Here is a 20,360-nt window from a genome sequence, read left to right on the forward strand (position 1 = left end):
CTGCTATAGGGTATAATATCTTTCCTTTAAGAATAGCTGTAAAGCACTGGGAAGCAATATATAAGTCTAAGTACCATTGCTATGGATGTTTGAATTGATAGTGCATTTTGCTTGCCATTATTTTCATCATTGTCCTCCTCATCCCCTCTTCAAAGGGAGAATAATTTTGTGCTATTTATATACCGCTTTGTAGTGCTTTACAGCCCTCTCTAAGCGGGTTATAGAGTCAGCATATTGCCCCCCAGCAATTTGGGTCCTCATTTTACTGACCTCAGAAGGATGGAGGGCTGAGTCAACCTTGAGCCTTGCCAGGATGGAACTCCAGGCTGTGGGCAGAGTTTGCCTGCAATGCTGCATTCTAACCACTATGCCACCAGGTGCAGAGTTATTTAGTGTACAACAGTAATCTTGTCTCATTGTCAAACTGAAGCCTTTGGAAGTTCAGAAATACATTGGCAAGGATTAGGGGCAAAACAGCTGTGAAAGGAAAGAAGCATAAACCCATGGCATGGAGGGAAGCCCACAGAGGAGGTCAAGAATTCAAGGCACCCTTTGGCAAATATGCAACGTGGAAATCTTCTGCAGGTCACCATGATATAATTGGAAATCATTTTCTTTCCAGTTATCAAAGAAGGCTTATTAAAAAGAGATTCTCAAGTCAGAGAGCCTGCAAATTCTGCTGTGTAGGCAGTCTGTGATCAGACAGAACTGTTAGTGCACCTATTTTTTTTTAACCAATGGGCTAAGTTGCTGTTCTTCAATTGCTGACTTCCTTTACTGAACTTTCCAAACAAGCTAATGTGGTAGCTTTTTCCTAGACCAGTCCTTGTAAATGCATCCTTGCACCACAGATTTACCAAGGAGCGGCTGCTCTTGTTAACTTGAGAAATTTCTGATCAATTTCCAAGGAGCTTAAAAACAGCTGCATTAAATCACACGAATGTATTTATAAAAAAAATCTTTGAGCAGTGTTGAGGGTAGCTTAGACTGTAGGAAGAGGACCACTTCCTGTTGTCTTTTCTTCATTTGTTTATATATTTTTTCTCTCTTTGTAGGGTTCGGGTGCGTTATCAGAAGAGACAGAAGCTGCAGTTTGAAACTAAGCTGGGCATGAATTCTCCTTTTTAATCCCCTGAGGTTGGATGTGCCCTAGAGGGTTGCATGTCCCTTTTGTGTCCAGCCTTGTCACTTAGCAGGAAGGGAGAGCAACAGCCTCACACAGGAATCCCTCTATGGTCTGATTGAAAGGTCAGCAGGGGTCCAGGCAAAGGGTTGACATTGGGACAATGAGACACAGACAGCTGTCCTTGCCGTTATTTATTTTAGGACCTCTTCCAGTGATGCTTCTTGGAAGCCCTTAGGGTGGCATGGATCTAAGAGCAGGAAATTGTCCTTGATACTTTTTCAGGCTTTATGATTTGATTCTTTAATTTGTCACTTGTTGACCTCCCTCCTGTTGATTGCTTCTGTTCAAGTGCGTGTCTGACTTTCCTGTCCTGCTAGGCCCTGCAGAGAAGGCCCGAAGAGGCCCCTAACTGCGGCTGCTGTGGCAATGTTTGCCTCTCCTATTATGGTGGTGAGACTGCCCTTTGTAAGAGAGAGGAACAAACCATGGCTGAAGTAAAGTATTGGAGAGAATTGGATGCAAGTGACTTGCAGACAGGCTCTCAAATTAAACTCCCTGGGATGTGACGTCTGTTATCCCTAACTACTAAGCCAGGCCTTTCATCCATATGGTGAGAGCATTTATGGGGAAAGTTAGTTTGTGGGTTTCTCAGCTTGGCCAGGTGCCATATTTTCTTAATGCTCCATGCTAATTGGCTAGATTTGGATGTGTGTGGTAATGTCTCTCACACACCCCCAAGGACTGGGAAGCCACAAGAATCCATGCGATCCTGTAAACATGGCAGTCAAAGTGTCCCACAAAGTTGCCTGAACCACAGCTAGGGCAGGAGTTTGTGTTTCCTTCTATGAGAGCACATTTGCAGGCAACTGCCTCCAGCTGCTTTGAACGAGTGAAGGCAGGTGACGCTGGCCGTATCTCTTCCTGCCTCAAGTCCATGGGCTGGATGGTCGCTTGTCAGGCCCAGCAGAGAGCTGCCTTTAGCTGAATGTTGTCCTTGCCTGTACTTCAAAGCATATTTGAGGAGAAGCTCGAGTTAGTGAACTTAAGAACACAAAATACCTCATTCTGAAGTCTGTCCCCAGAAAAGAGATTTTCTGGTGGGAACCTACATACCCCCTACACCTATCTCTTGTCTTAAAGGCCAGTTTAGCTATGATGAGTAATTTTCTCTAAGCAGAAGGCTATTGCAACTATGTTCTGCTATCGGTTTTCTTTTCACTTCTTCAGGTTACTCTCCTTAAGGCTAGATTATATGATCCATATCAAGACTGTCCCAGACATAATGTGCAGTGAAATGGTGGTAGATGCTTAGATAAAAACTGTTTTGGTCAGATTTTTGAGCTGCAGTGTAACGCACCCACTTACCATAGATATGGATGAGACAGTCCCAATTCACTTCCTACTGCTCTATTTAAAATTACTGATTGATTATGACTAATCCCACTATGCTCTGAGGGGACATTATCTTTCCATACTTGGCAAAATGGTATTCATCCTTGCCAGGTAATAATCACAGATTGATGCCTGACAATATTGGGACATTTTTCTGAAAAAGGACGTTTTCTAGCTGGAAGATTTTTAGAAACGTGATCAATGGTCCTCTACATACAGCAAGCAGAGATTGATGATTTGTGACCTCTAATTGATTTGGCCTGGGAAAGTGATCAATAACTTATTATTACATTTCTAAATAGTTTACTGCCTAGACATTTCCTTTTGTTCAACTTTGCTATTCTCCACATATAGTTAAAGCCTGTCATTTTCTCAATTTATTATTATATTATCTGGTTTTCTAAGAATAATGAGGTTTGGAATATGTATTCTGGTTTACACAACTGTTTTATTAACAAGCTACAAAGTTGTCTGGGATTTGAATCCTTATTGGGGTTGAGAAACCTGCTCAATCCCAGGTTAAAATGTCAGGATGTGCAAAAAGGGAGGATTCCTTTGCTGTAGGAAAAAGGATTCCTCAACAGATTAAAAAAACTCCTCTTTGGCCATTTTTATATATAACAGTGGATGAAAACCAAGTCTCCTATAGAGAAGGTGCTTCCTATAATTATTTTTTTCTCTCTTCGAAACCTGAAAATGACTTTTCTCCTCCTACTTTCCTATTCTCATCTGTCCTCAGTGGTACTCAATTAGAGTTAAACCATGACTGAAAAGCCTTTTTCATGGCGGACTCCTGAAGAACTTGCTGCCTTTACTCAGACAGGGCTTCAGAAAAGTGTGGGGCATCGCCTTAGGAATGAATTTCACTTAACAGTCTGTTTTTAAATGGTGTACATTTTATATTTAAGATTTTTGGGATGGATGTAAAATAGATTTGTATTAAAACTTGTAAATTGTATAAAGAAACCAAGAGCACCTGATATGAATGGCAATAAATGATTGTCTTTGATACAGTAACATTTTCTGCAAATTGTCTTCTTTGGAGAACAAACTGGATAGACTTCATTGTAGGTCACATCACTTGCTTATCTGAGCACAGTTCTGGAGATTGACAACATATACGGCTGAACAGCTCTTGCCCTCAAGAGTGGGAAAACACTAAGATTTTATATTGTGGAGAAAGCAGCTTTCTGAGGCTTGGTATTTGCCTTAATAACTTCTTCAAGTGCGCTCTTTAATATAACATAGCCCTGCAAAGTATGTTGCAGATGAGAAGATTGAAAGAAACAAATGCCTCTTAATTAGTTCCCAGATAAAGTAAGACATGAACCAGAGACTTAGTGATTGCAACTGAATACACAATAATCTAAGACGTCCCATTGGCTTTCAGGGAACTTACTTTCAGAGACCTATATGTTTGTAAGGTTGGTTCTTTGGAAGGGTTGACTTACTTGTGACTGAGTGGCTAAATGACAACTGGCTAGGTTTGTGTTCTCCTCCTCCCACCAACAGCCTTTCAAATCAAAGTAACCTTATTAATGACACTTGAAAAGACCTCACAGAGTGGCAAATAGAACAATTCCCTTTATTAGCTGTGGACTGTGACGTCTGATGTGATGTTCCATCCTTTTACCACTTACATGAATTTGCATGAATTTCTTTAAAATTATTAAGCCTTGGTAATACCACACTTAGAACACTGCATCCAGTTTTGGTTGCCATATTATAAAAAAGATATAGTGACTCTGAAAAGAATGCAGAAAAAGAGTGACAAAGGTGATTGCAGGGGCTGAAGGCTAAAACATGAAGAACGGTTGCAGGAGTTGGGTTTGTCTAGGCTAGTGAAGAGAAGGACTAGGGTGACATGAGAGCAATGTTCTAATATCCAAAGGGCTGCCACAAAGAAGAGGGGGTCAACCTATTTTCCAAACCACCAGAAAGCAAGACAAGAAGCAGCAATGGATGGGAAACTAATCACAGAGAGAAGCAACCTAGAACTAAGGAGAAATTTCCTGACAGAACAATAGACCAGTGGAACAGCTTTCCTTCAGAAATCCTGGGTGCTCCATCACTGGAGGCTTTTAAGAAGAGATTGGACAACCTTTGTCTGAAATGATATAGGGCCTCCTGCTTGAGCAGGGGGTTGGGTTAGAAGACCTCCAAGATCCCTTCAAGTCTGTTAGGAAGGGCCATTTCTTCTCTTGTGGCAGCTCCTTTTGAAATTTTTACACATTGAGTCCTGAGAATTTGTATATTTACACTGTATGTACCTGAACTGTATAGTTAGCACTCATGGTTTATGGTGTCCAAAGAAAACAAGAGTTCCTTAAGCTCTATCTGCTAAATCTAATAATATATTCACACAGTCAATTCATCTGAAAGCAAAAAGGAGACTCAACTAGCCAGGCAAGGCCATTAAAAGGAAAATTATTTCCACTATTTAATACCATCAAATTGTAAGGTGTGTTAGTGGAAAACAATAAGCCATGATTAACATTAAACAAGATTTAAACTTTTTAAAAAAACGGTCAGATGTTCTCATGAAGCAATTTCCCCATCATTTTCTTCCTCAGGGCTGGTTAGACTCAGCTGCATCCATACATAATTTACACAGCATACAATATATTTAAAATAAACTACTAGTTCTTTAAAAATAAGCATTCTTTGAAAGAGCAAATAAAAACCAAACAGACTGGATTCTCTTCTTAGCGATAAGGAGAAAGAATAGCATTTTACTGCCTCTTAGTGGCTCAGACAGTAACGTGGTTCCACCCAGATCATAAAATACAACAGACCTTTGATTAGTAAATATATAACAGACCCACATTTTAAAAATATATACATATCTTTAATTTTTTTTACAGTTTTATCAACAGTGGGGAAAATGAGCTCTGCCTGTCCGTAAAGTGTGAAATGTATAATCTATTTAGAAAAAAGTTTTATAGGAACCCTTTTTGAAAAGTGCCACTGGTTGCAGCTATTATTCTTATAGCCCTAGTCATCGACCGAAGGGTGACTAATCTACTTGACACTGGATAAAAAGAGTCAAACAAGAAGAGAAACTAGACCTAGGGCAAAAAAACTGCTAAAAAGCTCCTTTATCTTGCCAGTCCTATTTACTATTTACCCTCCCCCTTCTTCTTTTGAAGAAATCAGCACTTGTATTTACATGATTCATCACTGAAAAAAGAAAGAGTTGTGCTTTCTGGGTTCCACCAGCAGAGGGCGTCCTAGCAATGAAGAGAGCCATTACCCTCCTGGTAAAAACCCTTCAAACAGGAGAAACCTTCAAAGGGAGAAGGGCACTATCATATAGTTTCAGGCATAATTAAAATAAAATCTTGGCTATAGTCTATTCCTAGCTTATAAACAGAATTTGTGTGCAACTTCTCCCTTATCTCACTTCAAAGAAGATCATCGTCTCTGACGTGAAGTAGGGTAACAAGCCATAGCTTGGCTCTTGTCCTCTAGATTCTTGTTCCGTGGGTTTAATGATAAGCTTGTAGGCACTCTTTGAGCTGGGGAAAGGACTAAGAGGGGCAGTTTTGCCCACATCTGGAGCCCAAATTCTGCCATTTTTCATTTCCTAAAAAGGGAAGCGTTCTAATTAGCTGTCAAAAGTGTTTTGTTCCCTGCAAAGATCTCTTAAGTGAAAAAAGTCACAATATGGCTACAACAGAAACGCAGTTGGCATGTTAGCATATTTTTATAATCATTATCCCTAGGCAGCAGCCCCAACCTTTTGGGCACCAGGGACCGGTTCCATGGAGGATATGCCTGCATACCACTGACGGGGCTTCGCTTATTTGCTGGCATGCCACGGACTGGTGCCTGTCCGTGGACTGGGGGCTGGGGACCTTTGCCCTAGGGCAGGGGTAGGCAACCTTGGCTCTTTTATGACTCTTGGACTTCAATTCCCAGAATTCCTGAGCCAGGATTGCCCTAGGGAGTTTGCTAAACTAGAGTCTACTGAAAGTGTGTGTGTGGGGGGGGGGGGAAATGGAAAACAAATCTCTTCTCTGCTCTCTGGTCTTTCGGTCCCGTGCATTGCATAAGTCCAAAGAATTTGGGAGAGGTCAAGTAGCTTTCAGTTCCTCCCAAAGCCTTGTTTTGAAATGTTGTGTGCAATTTTTTTTGTGAACCACAAGCATGTACTTTTCAAACAGGAAGGGATGGAAATTTAAGCTCACTGGTTATATAGGGTTTTCTGTATTGATATGTTAAAAAGGCCTCAAGGATTTGCCTTGTTCTGCAAGCGGCCAACAACTAACCAGTGTGGTGGATCACTATATCTGAAGAAATTGACACAGTGCTGCTACTACTGAAATGACAAAATCCAGGAACGAAGAATGAGTTAGTCTTGAGAAGAAATGTAGCTCTCTGTGGAGATCTTTTGAGGAGAAGCTCACAGTGACACTGATCATCTTATTCTACAGTTAGCCTGAGTAGAGATACTTCTGCCCCTTTGCAACCGCGGTATGGTGTGCACCATCAGTTCATAAGGCCGTACAGTTGCTCTAGTGTATAAGTAGAAACCAAGTCAATCTGCATTGGAGTGCTTGCTTCATCTTGTGTCAAAGTTGTAGGAAGCACCAGAGCATAAATAGCTATTTAGGGTGGTTTCCAGCTGGAGGTGAAGATCTGGGAGCCTCTATCCAGCAAAACATGTTGAGTAAGCAAGATGCTAAAGTGCAGGAAGGAGAAACTAGAAGTACTTGTGAGACTCATCTTAGAGGTTATCCACCTGTTATATAAGGTTAGAAGCGTGAACCTATAAATGCATGCAGAGAAACTGGTGCTCAGTCCAACATGGCATCCAGCTGTTCAGCTAGGTCATTGAACATGTTGCTGATGTCTTCAAGAATGTTCTTGGCTGAGTGTGTTGTCCCATAGCAACTGCAGAAAAAGAAGAGAAATACCAAATGAATGCAGAAGTCAAGCAAAATAGACAGGTTGGGTGGATCTACCCCTTTTGTGGCAACTTAAGACCATGTCACTCACACACTTTAGATACAATTGCTTATCCTTGTCATGGAAATGTCTTCCCCAAAACAGACTGCTTTCATACAATAGATTGTATTTTATAGCTGTTTCATTCTTTAAGGTGCTGTTAAATTTCTGTACATTTTTCAGATTAACAACACCTAGATCAATTCTTCCATCAGAGGGTGAGAGAATAGAGATGTATCTGACCTTAGAAAGGGGCTGCCAATTATTATTTAATTTAGTGATATTGGGAGTTTTTATTCCTAGGATTTTCTATCTTGTTCAGCTATCGTGGACAGGCTTTGGATAATATGTACTCAGTACAGAAAAGGAATGTTTGTTTGTCTGAAAGAAGAAAATAGGAAAAAGATGCAGAGCTGAGTATGTTGGATATTTAACTTAAATCACATCCTCAAATATATTATAAAATATGTCCACATATGGAAAGATTTTTTTAAATGTGTCAAAAAAGGCAACTTTTATTTTGAAGAACAAAGCTCATCATGCACTTGAATAATTTATATTTGCAGCTTACCCTTTTCCCCAGATAGCTCACAAGATAGTTTATGAAAAAAAATTGAAAAATTATAAAAACAATTAAACCACAAGAAGCAGTAAAAGTAATGAGTACTTTTAAGCATTTACATCAGCTAACAGGTTTGGATCCAGCACAATACCTCCTTAGGTACATACAGGTAAGGCAAGTTGCATCTCTCTGTCAGTCTGTCTCTGTCTTCCTACCTCTATCTCTGTCTGTCTGTCTGTCTGTCTCTCTCTCTCTCTCTCTCTCTCACACACACACACACACACACACACTTTTCTTTTATCTTTTCAAATGATGGGTAGGTAGTCTTGGTGGTTAAATATGGCTAAAAAGCTAAATCCTGACAAAGGAAAGAAAATGCTGGTGGTTCTTCCTGTAATAGAAGCTATATTTCCCTTTTTAAAACAGATACAGGAATTGCTTCCAAAACTCTGCTTTCTCTGGAAGTAGATAATGAAGATTTGTGGTTACTAAAAGGCCATTTTATTAGCTGCATCTTTACATAAGCGGGACTACACCCTTTTTCTAGGGCTGTCTTTCTGATCTAGGCATTTAAATTCTGAAGATGATGATGGCAATAAGACTGGCCTGAAGGTGACTTTGGAAATTTTGTCAATAAAGATTAATGCTACCCATCAATAACAGAGGCTGGCAAAGAGGAACATAACCAGCTGCCTTTTTGGCAACTACTTGCAGGCTTGGTCTCTCTTGCACCCATATATCCCTAGCTACTGCATAGGTCAGGGGTAGGCAACCTCAGCTCTTTTATGACTCATGGACTTCAACTCCCAGAATTCCTGAGTCAGCTGACTCAGGAATTCTGGGAGTTGAAGTCCATGAGTCATAAAAGAGCCGAGGTTGCCTACCCCTGGCATAGGTTTTCCTTGCTTTGAAGTCTGAGCAAGAATAGGCAAGGGGGTATCACAATTACAACAGAGTGCAAAAATGTGTGGCTTTGAAGAAGTGGTCCACACAGCTTGTTCCTATTGAGAAGGCTCTGTGGCCCTTTTACGTTGCTAATGCTACATGGTAGCAGTGGGGCAAGAGAAATCTGATGGAAGCACCATAGCTTGGGAGAAATGGGAGAGCCATCACAGACAAAATGTCCTGTATGTAATTTCACACAAACCTACAGCTGAACTTGAAAAAAAAAATCTGAACACATTTGGTCCTAACGAATCAGACCATGATGTCTGCGCATAAGTGCTTTTTTTTTTTAGCAAATGGAGCAGCTGTATCCTGTATCTGGATATCTATCCCAGTGGAATTTGAAGATGTCTCCTTCAATGCCTTCTACTCACCTGTCTGCTTCCTCCGCAAGGATCTCCTTTTCGGCAGCCTCAAGTGTAGATGCCAAAGATGAACTGGTTTGTTCCAGACGCTGCTGAGTCTGTGTTATATCTGGGCACATGCTTGAGGGTCTTGGTGGAAGGGGCACCCCAAAATTTAAAGAAGGCTTATTGCTGAGACCCAGTTTCATGGGATAGGGACCGGACACTTCCGACACTGTCTCAGGGGTTGCTCTGGAGGGACTTGTGTGATGAGAGTTTGGCAAGACTTGCTGATAGATGGTTTTGGGTCCTGAAAATACCAGCTTGGTAGAAGCGATGGACGTCGGCATGGTTGTCATGTCTGAAATAGAAAAAAAGAAAAAGAAAAAAGCTAGTGCTTAGTGTCCTGTCTGATGCCGAAGAGACTTCAGAGTATCCCAGAGAGTTTAGGCAATAAGGTGCAGGGATGACAGGTGAACATATTATCACAGAAAGAGCAAAGAGGAGCTAGGTCCCCATATCTCACTAAGCCAAATCCCTTTTTCAAATTGAAGGGTCACCCTCTCTCTCTAGATCAGGTGTAGCTTCTATAAAGAAGTAGGTCAGATCAGGACAAAAACTATCTGATTTAGATTACTTTTAGTGGGTTAGGACGCTGAGCTTGTCAATCAGAAGATTGGCAGTTTGGCGGGTCAAATCCCGAGTGCCGCGTAACAGAGTGAGCGCCTGTTACTCGTCCCAGCTTCTGCCAACCTAGCAGTTCGAAAGCATGCAAAAATGCAAGTAGAAAAATAGGGACCACTCCGGTGGGAAGGTAACAGCATTCCGTGCGCCTTTGGCGTCTAGTCATGCCGGCCACATGACCACGGAGACGTCCTCGGACAAGCGCTGGCTCTTCGGCTTTGAAACGGAGATGAGCACCGGCCCCTAGAGTCGGAAACGACTAGCATGCATGTGCGGGGGAACCTTTACCTTTACCTATATGTATTTAAGTACGTTTCTAAGTAAAGTTAATAGTGTTTACTATTAAGAATACTAGTACAGTAACAGTACAGTAATAATTTCCCCATCTGTCATATTAAAATTTTTTAGTAGTAATCTTGGCAGTAGCTCTGGAAGTTATTGCCAACTTTCCCAATCCAGCAGCAAAACCTACAACCTACCTGTTGCCACGGCCGGTATTCTTAGCTGGGCTGACCCTCCAGGACTCTCACTGTGCGGTGGCCCTGGACCGGCTGGTTTCAAAGGGACAGGAAGCTTGCTAATCCCCTTCTCTAGGGACAGGATGCTTTTCTCTATCTCAACTATTTGGAACGCCATGTTGTCATCCTCCAACGGGCCTGTGGTAGGGAGCGGTTCCATCACGTGCAGCGAAGGCCCACTGATGCTGACTGTCTGGGCCTGGGCGTACTGTGGGGCGGTGGTCATGCCAGGGCTTGGAGTGGCCATGCCAAAGGCCTTCAGGACATTTTGGAGAGGTTCCCTCTCTTTGCACCGGGGCCGCCTCTTGACCGTGTCGGATTCTGTGAGGTTGAATTCCAACACTGGGGCTTCTTTTGCGGAAGCCTCTGGAGACTCTTTCCCATTGGTCTGAGCAGGAGTGGAGTCTGAGTCTGGAGCCGGGCCCTCTGTTTTGAGCTGCCCCAAAGGCTTTGGTCGCTGTTTGATGGTTAGGTTGCCTTCTTCTGCGAAGGGGATGCACTCACTGGAGCTGTTTTGGGAAGAACAAGGGGATTTGGCACAGTCATCCTTCTCAGCTGGACCATCTTCCTCAGTGTCTGATCGGATATCTTCATGGTTACACTGCAAAGCCTCTGTCATGGTAACTGCTGATTCACTGAATGTTCGTCTTCTGGGAGCGTTGCCTTCCAAGACTTGACTTCTACCATTTAAGGTATTGGTGTTACCAAGGCCTCCCTGAACTGAATTGTGTAGGCCACCTTTCTTGGCACCTTCCTGACCACAGCTGGGGATCTGGGAAGACTGAAGAGGCTGGGCTGGGCTCCCATCATAGATTGGCCTATCAAGCTTAGCAGCTGTGTTTTTCCCCAGGCAAGCTCTATCATTAGTATTATCCCCTTCGTCCTTGGAGACCAAGGATCCATTCTGTATCTGTTGCCCTTGTTCAAACTCTGCATCGACTGCTGAAGGGCTGGAGACTGAACTGAGGCGTTTAGGAGGTGGAGGTGGAGGGCCTTTTTTCCGGGCACGGATAGCAAAAGACTGACTGCGCAAGACTTTAGCTTCTGAAGGTGGTTGTGTCCGTGACACCTGACTGCGCCCAGGTCGCCTGGTTAGGGTAGCGTAAGAGCCCACTGAGCTACTGGCTGGCTCTTCTTCATCAGGTTCCCCATCAGACAAAGCATAGCGGTTCAAGCTTTGTGAGCGTTTCTTGTGCTTAAAACCCTCACCGTTTTGCTGTTCAAGCCTAGGCTTTGGGGGCACCTGAGGTGGCTCTGTAGGGCTGCAGTGGGAATGAAGGTAGGAGAAAGCTTTCTGGGCAGTTGACTGGAAGGTGGTCCTCTGAACAGACAAATGGGTAGATGCCTTGGCCTGTTCAGGCATGGAAGGTAGAGGAGCTGACTGGGCCTTCAGTGATATGTGGGGATACATGAAGACATATGGGGCTGTCCCTTTGCTGGCAGCATGGGGCAATGTGCAGGGGGAGGGGACTGGGAGGGGGCTTGATGGCTCTGGTGAAGCACTTGGTCTCTGGTAGTGATCCATCCCCTCGGGCAGATTTCTCTCCTTTAGGGGACTTCCCACACAACTGCTAGAATAGCCACTGGTTCCATCTGGTCCATTGAGCAATGGAATGAATTTCCCACAATGGTCTGGGCTGGGTCGACCCTGGGTACTGGCAGAGTTCTCCGCAGGATGGGGCTGGGTGAAAGAATGCCCTCCACTGCTCCCACTGCTCCCTTCGCCACTACCCAAACTCTCCTGAGAATGGCTAGAGGATGTGCTTTGGGACAGCATGTTCTCCTGGGAATGTCCTGATCCTCTAGAACGTGCACCAATGCTCTCTTGGCTCCGTGACATGCCTTGGGTACTCTTGATGGTCAATGTCTCTTGGCAGCTGTTGGACATGGCTGTCTGGAGCTCGTGGCTCAGCTCACTGTCCTGAAAAGTGGTCATTTTGGGGGTGAGAGGAGAATGGCACTCCCCATTCTCCACGGTCTCAATGGTGACTATTTCCAAGGTACCAGGGATCTTGCGCCTAAGAGTGTTGACTTCAGCCTGGCTCTGACTTTTACAAAGATCAGTCAATCTCTTGACAGCCAGCATGATCTTCTTTTGGTGGCCTGCATGTCACACAAGAAAAACAAACTCAGCAATTGTCTGGGAGCCTTTTCTTTCAATTTCCCAGTTCCCTACTTGAGGCCAGACTTGTGGGCCGTTTATTAATTTAGGTCCTACGTAATTTCGTACATAAACAAACCTTATCACAAAGAGCAGATGAACAGGTGAATATTAGGTACAGCACCACCTTCGTTAAGACCAGTGTGTATAATGATTAGAGCACTGTCACTCAGACATGAGCGTTTGGTAGCTTTCAACCAGTCACTATGGCTCAACCTACCCCATCATCCCAGACTAAGGAAGAGGAAGAAATGGAAGTCACACGACTCATTCCCAAACCGCAAATACATTAGACCTGAGGCTGATGAAGGGGCTAGCGGAGGGTGATGTAGTTGGATGTAGTAAGAATAGAGGATGGCCTTGAAAGGACAGAAGGAAGGTCCATTGCCAAGGAAATGATCAAATAAACAAGACTTGAGCCCAGACCAAGCAAGTGGTTTACAAAAACACCTCAGGTGTCCCTCCTCCCCAATTCACTTGAACATAAAATGAGGAGGAAGGGAAGCACAACCAGACTTCAAGATTCTGTGCTGTTCTAATAAAAACTTTAAATCTAAATGGGAGAGGGTCTTAGTCTGGTCTACCTCTTAGGGCGGACATTGGGGAAGACACTTCCCATCCTAGGCAAGAAACCAATGTCACTGATTATAGGATAGCCTCGTGCTCCTTGTTTAATTCAATAAGGAATGATTATCAGCTTCTAATCTTGGACTTTCAACCTGTCAATTATAATGCACGTAATTTAAGGTTAACAGTAGCACAGATAGATTTTGTAAAGGCAAGGTGGTTTTTGATAATGTGGAAAGCAACTTTAAAACTGCTCAGCTCAGAGCAGTGGCTCCATCTTCAGTTAACAATAATATCAAGCAGATTAACTGAAAATGATTTCGAGCAATTCCAGATTCTGATGGAAGTCCTGCTTGCTGTGTTGTCAAGATAATATTGAAAGCAGTTCCCAATTCTGCTTCTTGAATGGGAAATACTATCCAAACTTTTAATTAGCAAGTATCCAAAGTTTTAATTCTGAGAAAGAATTCCTAGCCCACAACTATAACTTTTAAGTTGAGAAATTGCACAGTTTTTAAGCATTTGATTGGAAGAGATTGGAGTTCAAAGGACCCAGAATTGATAGGGATTTTAGCAAATGTTTCAGAGAAATATTATGGTTCCATCTTTAATGACATTTGTGAAAGTATGACCCTAACTGAACCCAGGTAGGCCTCTTACCAGAATTGGCCAATTCTACCCTCAGAAATATCTAAGCTTATTTCACAGTTGCAATCAGAAAAAGACTTTATTGCCTGGAACTGTTGCAATCTATCTAAGTGGTCACTAGAAATATAAAACAACTTGATGGCAGGTAATCAATCAAGAATAGTTGAAGCCTGTACCTGTAGCTATTTGTACTCATGTAGATCAACTTCTGGTGCATGTTGTCTCCTTGCTCCTATTTAATTTTTATATAAATCTGTTGGCTGTACAAATTTCTCTAACCCAGAACATCTCATCTCCCTAAGTTGGCTGTGGATTTGTCTACACTAAAATGTATACTGACAATGGTCATCATTAAATTAAATCATTATTGAATTTGGGAACACGAAGGGCAATTGGCCCATTGTGTAGGAGAATAGCTGACCTTCAAATTTTAAAAGAGTCAAGGAAAATTTGGGAACAAAAACATTGATGGCCATTTGATGGGAATGTGCTAGAACTTGGAAAATGATGTAAGTTCTGAGTCTTCCATTGTTCTGTTTCCATGTTAAGTATGGTGAACAAGTAGCCCCAAAGAAAGTCAACAGTAGTCCTTAGAGATAGCTTTTGTGCTCCAGCAGCTTTACAGATAAATGAAACATGAATTAGGCTTTGTCTTTCATCAGGGCATAAATAATACATCTCTAAAGAAGCAGAAGCTCTGAAAGTATTTCAGTCTGAATGTTTATGCTTGTTATTGCAATGCCCAGGTGCACTCCAACAGATTTTAGCATTTTAAGTCTGGTAGAAAATTGGCTTGAAAAGAATTCTAAATATAGGCTTAAATATTAAGATTTACCCCTGTATTCACAGATTTGCTGGGCTATGAGGATGAAAATAAATAAACAGTAAATTTGGGACATGGAGCTTCAACAAGATATAGGTTTCTAGATCGCCCTGTGCAGGGACCATGATAAATATTATATCAACATTTTATTATCATAGCAAATTTAAAGTATCAGCAAGCTTTCACAATTGGCAGTTCAATATGCTGCTTTCAATGTTCATATCAAATAGGTACAAAAAAATCTTCTACTTTCTAAACATTTGCCTATAGTTCAAAACGAAGTTGAATTTATATGCCACATCCTTCTACACTACCCCTTTCATACAGATCCTTATACTTGACTAAGATTTATTTTAAAGGATCTTTCAGGCACAGAGATTGCATTTTAAATAAACTGCCCTTTAGCAGCTGTAAGAGCAAATCTACCAAGTAAAGCCAAAGTTTTTGTTCCTACATTATGCCATCTGCGATTAGAGTTTAATTTTAAACTTCTTTGTTTTTTTCTTGCAAGTATAGCTATTAGCTGCATGTTTGTCATACATATATTGTTATGTGTCTGTTACTAATGATCATATGATCATAATAAACCTATAATGAGTTCAGGATCTTTTATGCTTCTGGTTATTGAATTAATCCTAGAGAAAATCTATCTGGTTGCTAAGAGGTGATGCTAACTTCATAGCACAGAATCAATCAATATTGAATTAAAGGTAAAATCACCTTCAAGCTTACCTCAGCTCCTGGTGATATAATTAATAAGTCAATGTAGCTTTTTTTAGCAATGTGGAATTTGTTTCCCACTGCTTTTTTCTGCAACGTTCAGTTTCTTGTAGCCTACAATCTTGGGATTTCCTGGTTCAGCGCTGTTTAGTTTTTTATGAGCAACCAAAATTAATAACTGGCTGTGCAGTTAATGCACTGAATCCTAAGAGACTTTACTGTTCAATATATAACCCCCTCTTGTGGCCTGAAAGCTTAGCAAGCTCTCTGCAGCATTCATTAGGCTCAAGGCTCTTCTTTTCTGGAGTCCAAAAGGACCTCTGTATTATTTATTTATTTATTTATTTATTTATTTTACTTAATTAGTTTTCTATACCGCCCTATTCCCGAAGGACTCAGGGCGGTTTACAGGGCAATATTTAAAAGACAATATAAATTAAGATAAAAATAGAATTAAAAAGAATTAAATTATTAATAGCCCAACAATAAAACAATGTTAAAACATAAAACTAAAACCCCCCTCAGTCCAGGCCAGATAGATCGAAAAGCCAGGTTTTCAGGTCCCGGCGAAACGAGCGCAAGGCAGAGCAGCCTGGAAGAAGCCATTTCAGCTGAGCAGCCGGTAAAATAAGACCCCTTTTTATGCATCATTTGTTTAAAGGGTCTTTTCTATAGCGCCTCAAGGATATTAAGTGCATTTAGACAAAACACAAATGATCCAGCAATCACCTCCACTGCTCATTCATTCATTGCTGAATACCAGCCGCATACAACTCGGAATGAATGGCTTAGCATTTATTTATCAATTTATATGCCACCTCAATCACTACAATAACTCTACATTGCCTTTCATCACTTCGGTCCTCCTGCGTTTGTCTCCCTTCCCCTCTTTTTTTTAATAACAATTAAAAACAATAACAGTAATAATATTCTTTTGCCAGAGTGGGAAAAACAATGTGTGTGGCTATCTATTTCGTTTCGTTCTTTGCCTCAGGGCAACGATGGGCACGTGACAACCAGAACAGCCATAGAAACAGAATGTCTAGAGAGGCCCTATTTTGTAGGGATTTCAACAATTATTCAGACAATACAGTACTTCTGACTAGAAAGAGTTAGCTTAATGGTGTTCTGAACCAGCCAACTACCGGCCTTGTAATAAGGCAAACCCCTGTTCAAGCAGTAGAGACTGGAGAGCGTCTGAGGCTGCAAAGCGTCTGCCAAGTTTAATTCACAAGCCAAACAACAGAACAAGAAACACAGGAACTTGAATCCTCAAGCGGAAGGGTTGCTTTCAGCAACCAGCCCCTCCCCAAACACTCCTTTTATTTAGAGTTCAGGGCGTGGTCTCCCTGTGCCTCCTCCCGAGGAGTCCCACAGCCTTTCTTTGTTTGTTCCTGCTCGACTGCCTCCTGCGTCGGGCGTCCTTGAACAGGGCCAGCTGTGGGTCATCATCCTCCGCACTATCGGGCTCACGCAGCTGAGAAGAGGGCCCCGGCTGAGGGCTCTGCGAAGCCTCCAAGCCATCATCAGCCGTTTCGCCTTCCACACCCTCCTCCTCCCCCTCATCTGAGTCATCCGATACATCTGAGCCGGCTGCCGAACCCACCGGCTGGCCCTGAGTCACAACAAATGGAATTAAATCTCTACAATTAACTGACGAAGTAAACTAAGCCGTTTTTCCTACTCCTCTAACCTGGTTAAGCATGTTATGTGAGGAGAGCTATGGCGTTTTTATTTTTGTTTTTAATGTATGACTAGAGAATGGGGTTGCAGTTCTCGACATTCTGTATATGCCAGTGGGGGAAGCTGAGTGAAGCAGTGGGAAGGGGGAAACTGGAGCAACTGTTTTAAGTGGGTCAGAAGTGGGTCATTTGTTTTTAAAGGGGGTCTCATCAATAGCTATTTGTCATGTACACCCAATTACGTATACGTTTGGCTGTTTGGGGATGAGGCCAGTTGGCATATTTAGGTTATGCTTATACTCACGGACAAGCAAGGCTGCCTTCATTGAAAACAGGATTCAATTACTCTGGGAATTTGGTGCAGTGCCAAAAATTACACTAATTCCTGCCTCCAAAGAAAGGGCCAAGCTTTCCACCCTATTCTTTTTCCTTCCTCGTTGCAAAACATGGTTTTGGTAAGGAGCCAGTCAAAGTTTGATGGGGTGGCTGAGCTGCCTAACTCATCAAATCAGGCCATGACAGAAGGCGTGGAAGAAGCATTTGCAGGAACGGTTAAATGCTATGGTATCGTGTTCCATGGAGGCACTGCATCCTGTTCTTGTTAAAAGGATGGTTTAGATCAGTGTTTTTCTTAAAGTGTAGTCCTAAGAACTTTGGAGCCACCCTAGCACCTCTCAAAGGTCCATGAAGTCAAAATTATTTGCCAGCCTATGTTGAAAATTAATTTAATATTAAAATCTCTTCAAGCAAACATTAGCGATAGTGAATGCATCGATTTTAATTTTTAATATGGTAAATATCAATGAATATGATCCGTACAAACAAAAACTCTTTTGTGGTCCTCCATAATTTTTACAGTGGGAAGGGATCCTGACAGAAGAAAGTTTAAGAAACACTGATCTAGATGTAACAGTTCTGAGTGCTGCCTCGAACTGGGCTTTCTGTGAAGTGGGAAAAGGGAGTTTCCCAGACCAAGGCAGAAAAAAAATGAAACATGGCTGTTCTGTCAGAAGAAAGAACGGGCAGGAAGCTTTCCTATATGCGTGATAATCAGTTCCTGAGGGAATAAACATCTAAGCATTTTTGTGCTGGTCCGTGTCCACGTCCTTCACAATTGATGCTCTGTACCGATCAGGTGAAATTAAAATTTTTGGTATTGATCAATTTTAAAGATTGGGATGTTATGATATCTACGTTTATTTTGTTGCAAATTACTTCAGCTCCTCCAGGAGGAAGAATGCTAAAGAAATTAAGTTAACGAACAAAATAATTGCTGCCTGAGGTGCTGATCAAGATGCGGAATTTGCTTCGATGCTTCCAACTGTTGATGTCCAATTACACCATCCCATCCCTTAGAATTGCTCCATGTGGCCCAGTGATAGGAATGAAAGTTTCCTGATTCTTAATCAGAGTTGCTGGGATAATGGCAGCCAACCACAATCCTTCATTGCTAAAAGGGGGCAGATTAAAGCCTCTCTCCAGTAATAACTGCAGACAAAAAGAAGGATGTACTGTACATGTAGGTGCAAAATGTTCCACAACCAACAATGTAACCTATTACTCCAAATATTTTCCTTAAGATACCACAAGATTCTGCTCTGTTAAAAAAAAGAGACAGCCACTGTCCATGAGAAGTGAGGAAACCATTGTGCCTGACAAAGTTTTTGCAATGTTTCCTGCTCTTGCTGCATCCATCTCTCAGCTAACAAGTCACAGTGCACAGAAGAGAACTCTGTGGATACAGTCTAGGAGGCTGTCTCCTTTTTGGGACTATCCTTGGCAAGCTTTGCTGAGTCTGTCACTGTGCAAAAATGAAGACTGCATCCCGGGCTAGGTCCAATGTTCTCTCAGGGCTACATATCACAGAGTGAATTGGAATCAGCCAACAAAATTTGGGCAAACTGTCAGTCTACTGTATGTGAATAAGGAAATACTTTTCTTAGGATTCCATGGAATCTCAGGAGTAAGTTTAAATCAAATAGGCTTTGGAGTGTAAAAGCTTTTGTGAGGTGCTGCATTATTCTTAGTTGGTTATTAGCTAGTTATGGCTATCCTTGGATTCACCTTAGGCCAAAAGCAGGTAAACTGACACCATCAAGATACTTTAGATTTCAACTCCCATCATGCCAGGTTAGTGGCAAAAGGCTAGGAGTCCTGGTGCAGTTAGAATGCTTTGCCCACAGCCTGGAGTTTGATCCTGACCGGCTCAAGGTTGACTCAGCCTTCCATCCTTCCGAAGTCGGTAAAATGAGAACCCAGAATGTTGGGGGCAATATGCTGACGTTTGTAAACTGCTCAGAGAGTGCTGTAAAGCACTATGGAGTGTTATATAAGTCTAAGTGCTATTGATAATTGCTAATACATTTTCTAATGTTCTTATTCTTGCCTGTAAATACCACAGTCACCATAATATTCTTCTAATGGATAACCAACGATACAGACAAGCTAGATTTTCCATTCTAGGTCAGTTAAAAAGTTCTGAGAGATGAATCACTGAAACACAATCAAGCTGAGGTGCAGTGAATATTATGTTACGGATCCAATTTCCCCATCCTTACAGGAACAGTCTTGTTAGTACATACAACCAGAAGTTCCCAAAGCCCCGGTGCTTTTGTCTCTGGCTTATGATGTCTTCTCACCAAGTTTGTTGATGCCAATCTCCTGCAAATCCTCCCAAGTCAGATCGGTCACAATGTTGATGGAGTCATAACCGTTGCTCACCAACTTTTTGTGGTACTGTGGTAGACCAATAGCACTCAACCATTCCATCAAGTCATCCTAGAAAATAGTGCAATCGCTCTGAGTTTCATTAGCAATATCTTGGTTTCTCTCCAAGTCTATGCAACTTGGGAGGGTTAGGAAACTGAATGGATCCTAGAAGATACATATGTCAGATCAGGTTTTGGGTTACAGTGCCTGCATTCCCTTGCCATTTTTTATGTTCACTGGAAGGCACCATGGCTAAGAACTAAGTAGGACAAGCCAAAAAAAAGGCAGTCTTCAAAATGCCACCAACTTTATATATAGAGATCAAAACATTCACTCAAATCATCAATTTATCAGAGTGAGCAAATGATAGCCCTGGTAAAGTAGAGAGCAGCTTATTGGGTTTACATTTGCAAATACTCTATGATATCTGCACAAAAAGCATGCAGCACTCTGGGGAAAGGAGTGGGAATAGAAATAGATGCAACCTCATTTTATGTAGAAAATGGTCAAACATATGGTGGCATTGAAT

General features: G+C 42.0%; 2 protein-coding genes across 3 annotated transcripts in view; one reads left to right on the forward strand and one right to left on the reverse strand.

Annotated features, from left to right (window-relative positions):
- The window catches only part of TMEM94 (transmembrane protein 94), a 93,696-nt gene extending 90,161 nt beyond the window's left edge, over positions 1 to 3,535 (forward strand). Inside the window, exon 32 of the mRNA XM_081318584.1 lies at positions 1,056 to 3,535. Coding sequence (XP_081174710.1) covers positions 1,056 to 1,128 — 73 coding nt within the window. The 3' untranslated portion in view covers positions 1,129 to 3,535. The remainder of the gene's footprint in view (positions 1 to 1,055) is intronic.
- Positions 3,536 to 4,089: 554 nt separating this feature from the next.
- Positions 4,090 to 20,360, reverse strand: part of CASKIN2 (CASK interacting protein 2) — a 114,867-nt gene continuing 98,596 nt past the window's right edge. For both annotated transcript variants that reach the window (XM_081320406.1, XM_081320405.1), the window contains exons 17-20: positions 19,762 to 19,900; positions 10,483 to 12,624; positions 9,350 to 9,680; positions 4,090 to 7,414 (exon numbers count right to left, since the gene is read on the reverse strand). In XM_081320406.1, the coding sequence (XP_081176532.1) occupies positions 7,318 to 7,414; positions 9,350 to 9,680; positions 10,483 to 12,624; positions 19,762 to 19,900 (2,709 nt within the window). In that variant the 3' untranslated portion in view covers positions 4,090 to 7,317. The remainder of the gene's footprint in view (positions 7,415 to 9,349; positions 9,681 to 10,482; positions 12,625 to 19,761; positions 19,901 to 20,360) is intronic.

This window comes from Vipera berus (assembly GCF_964194415.1).
Source record: "Vipera berus genome assembly, chromosome: 2".
NCBI classification, from domain to species: Eukaryota; Metazoa; Chordata; class Lepidosauria; order Squamata; family Viperidae; genus Vipera; species Vipera berus.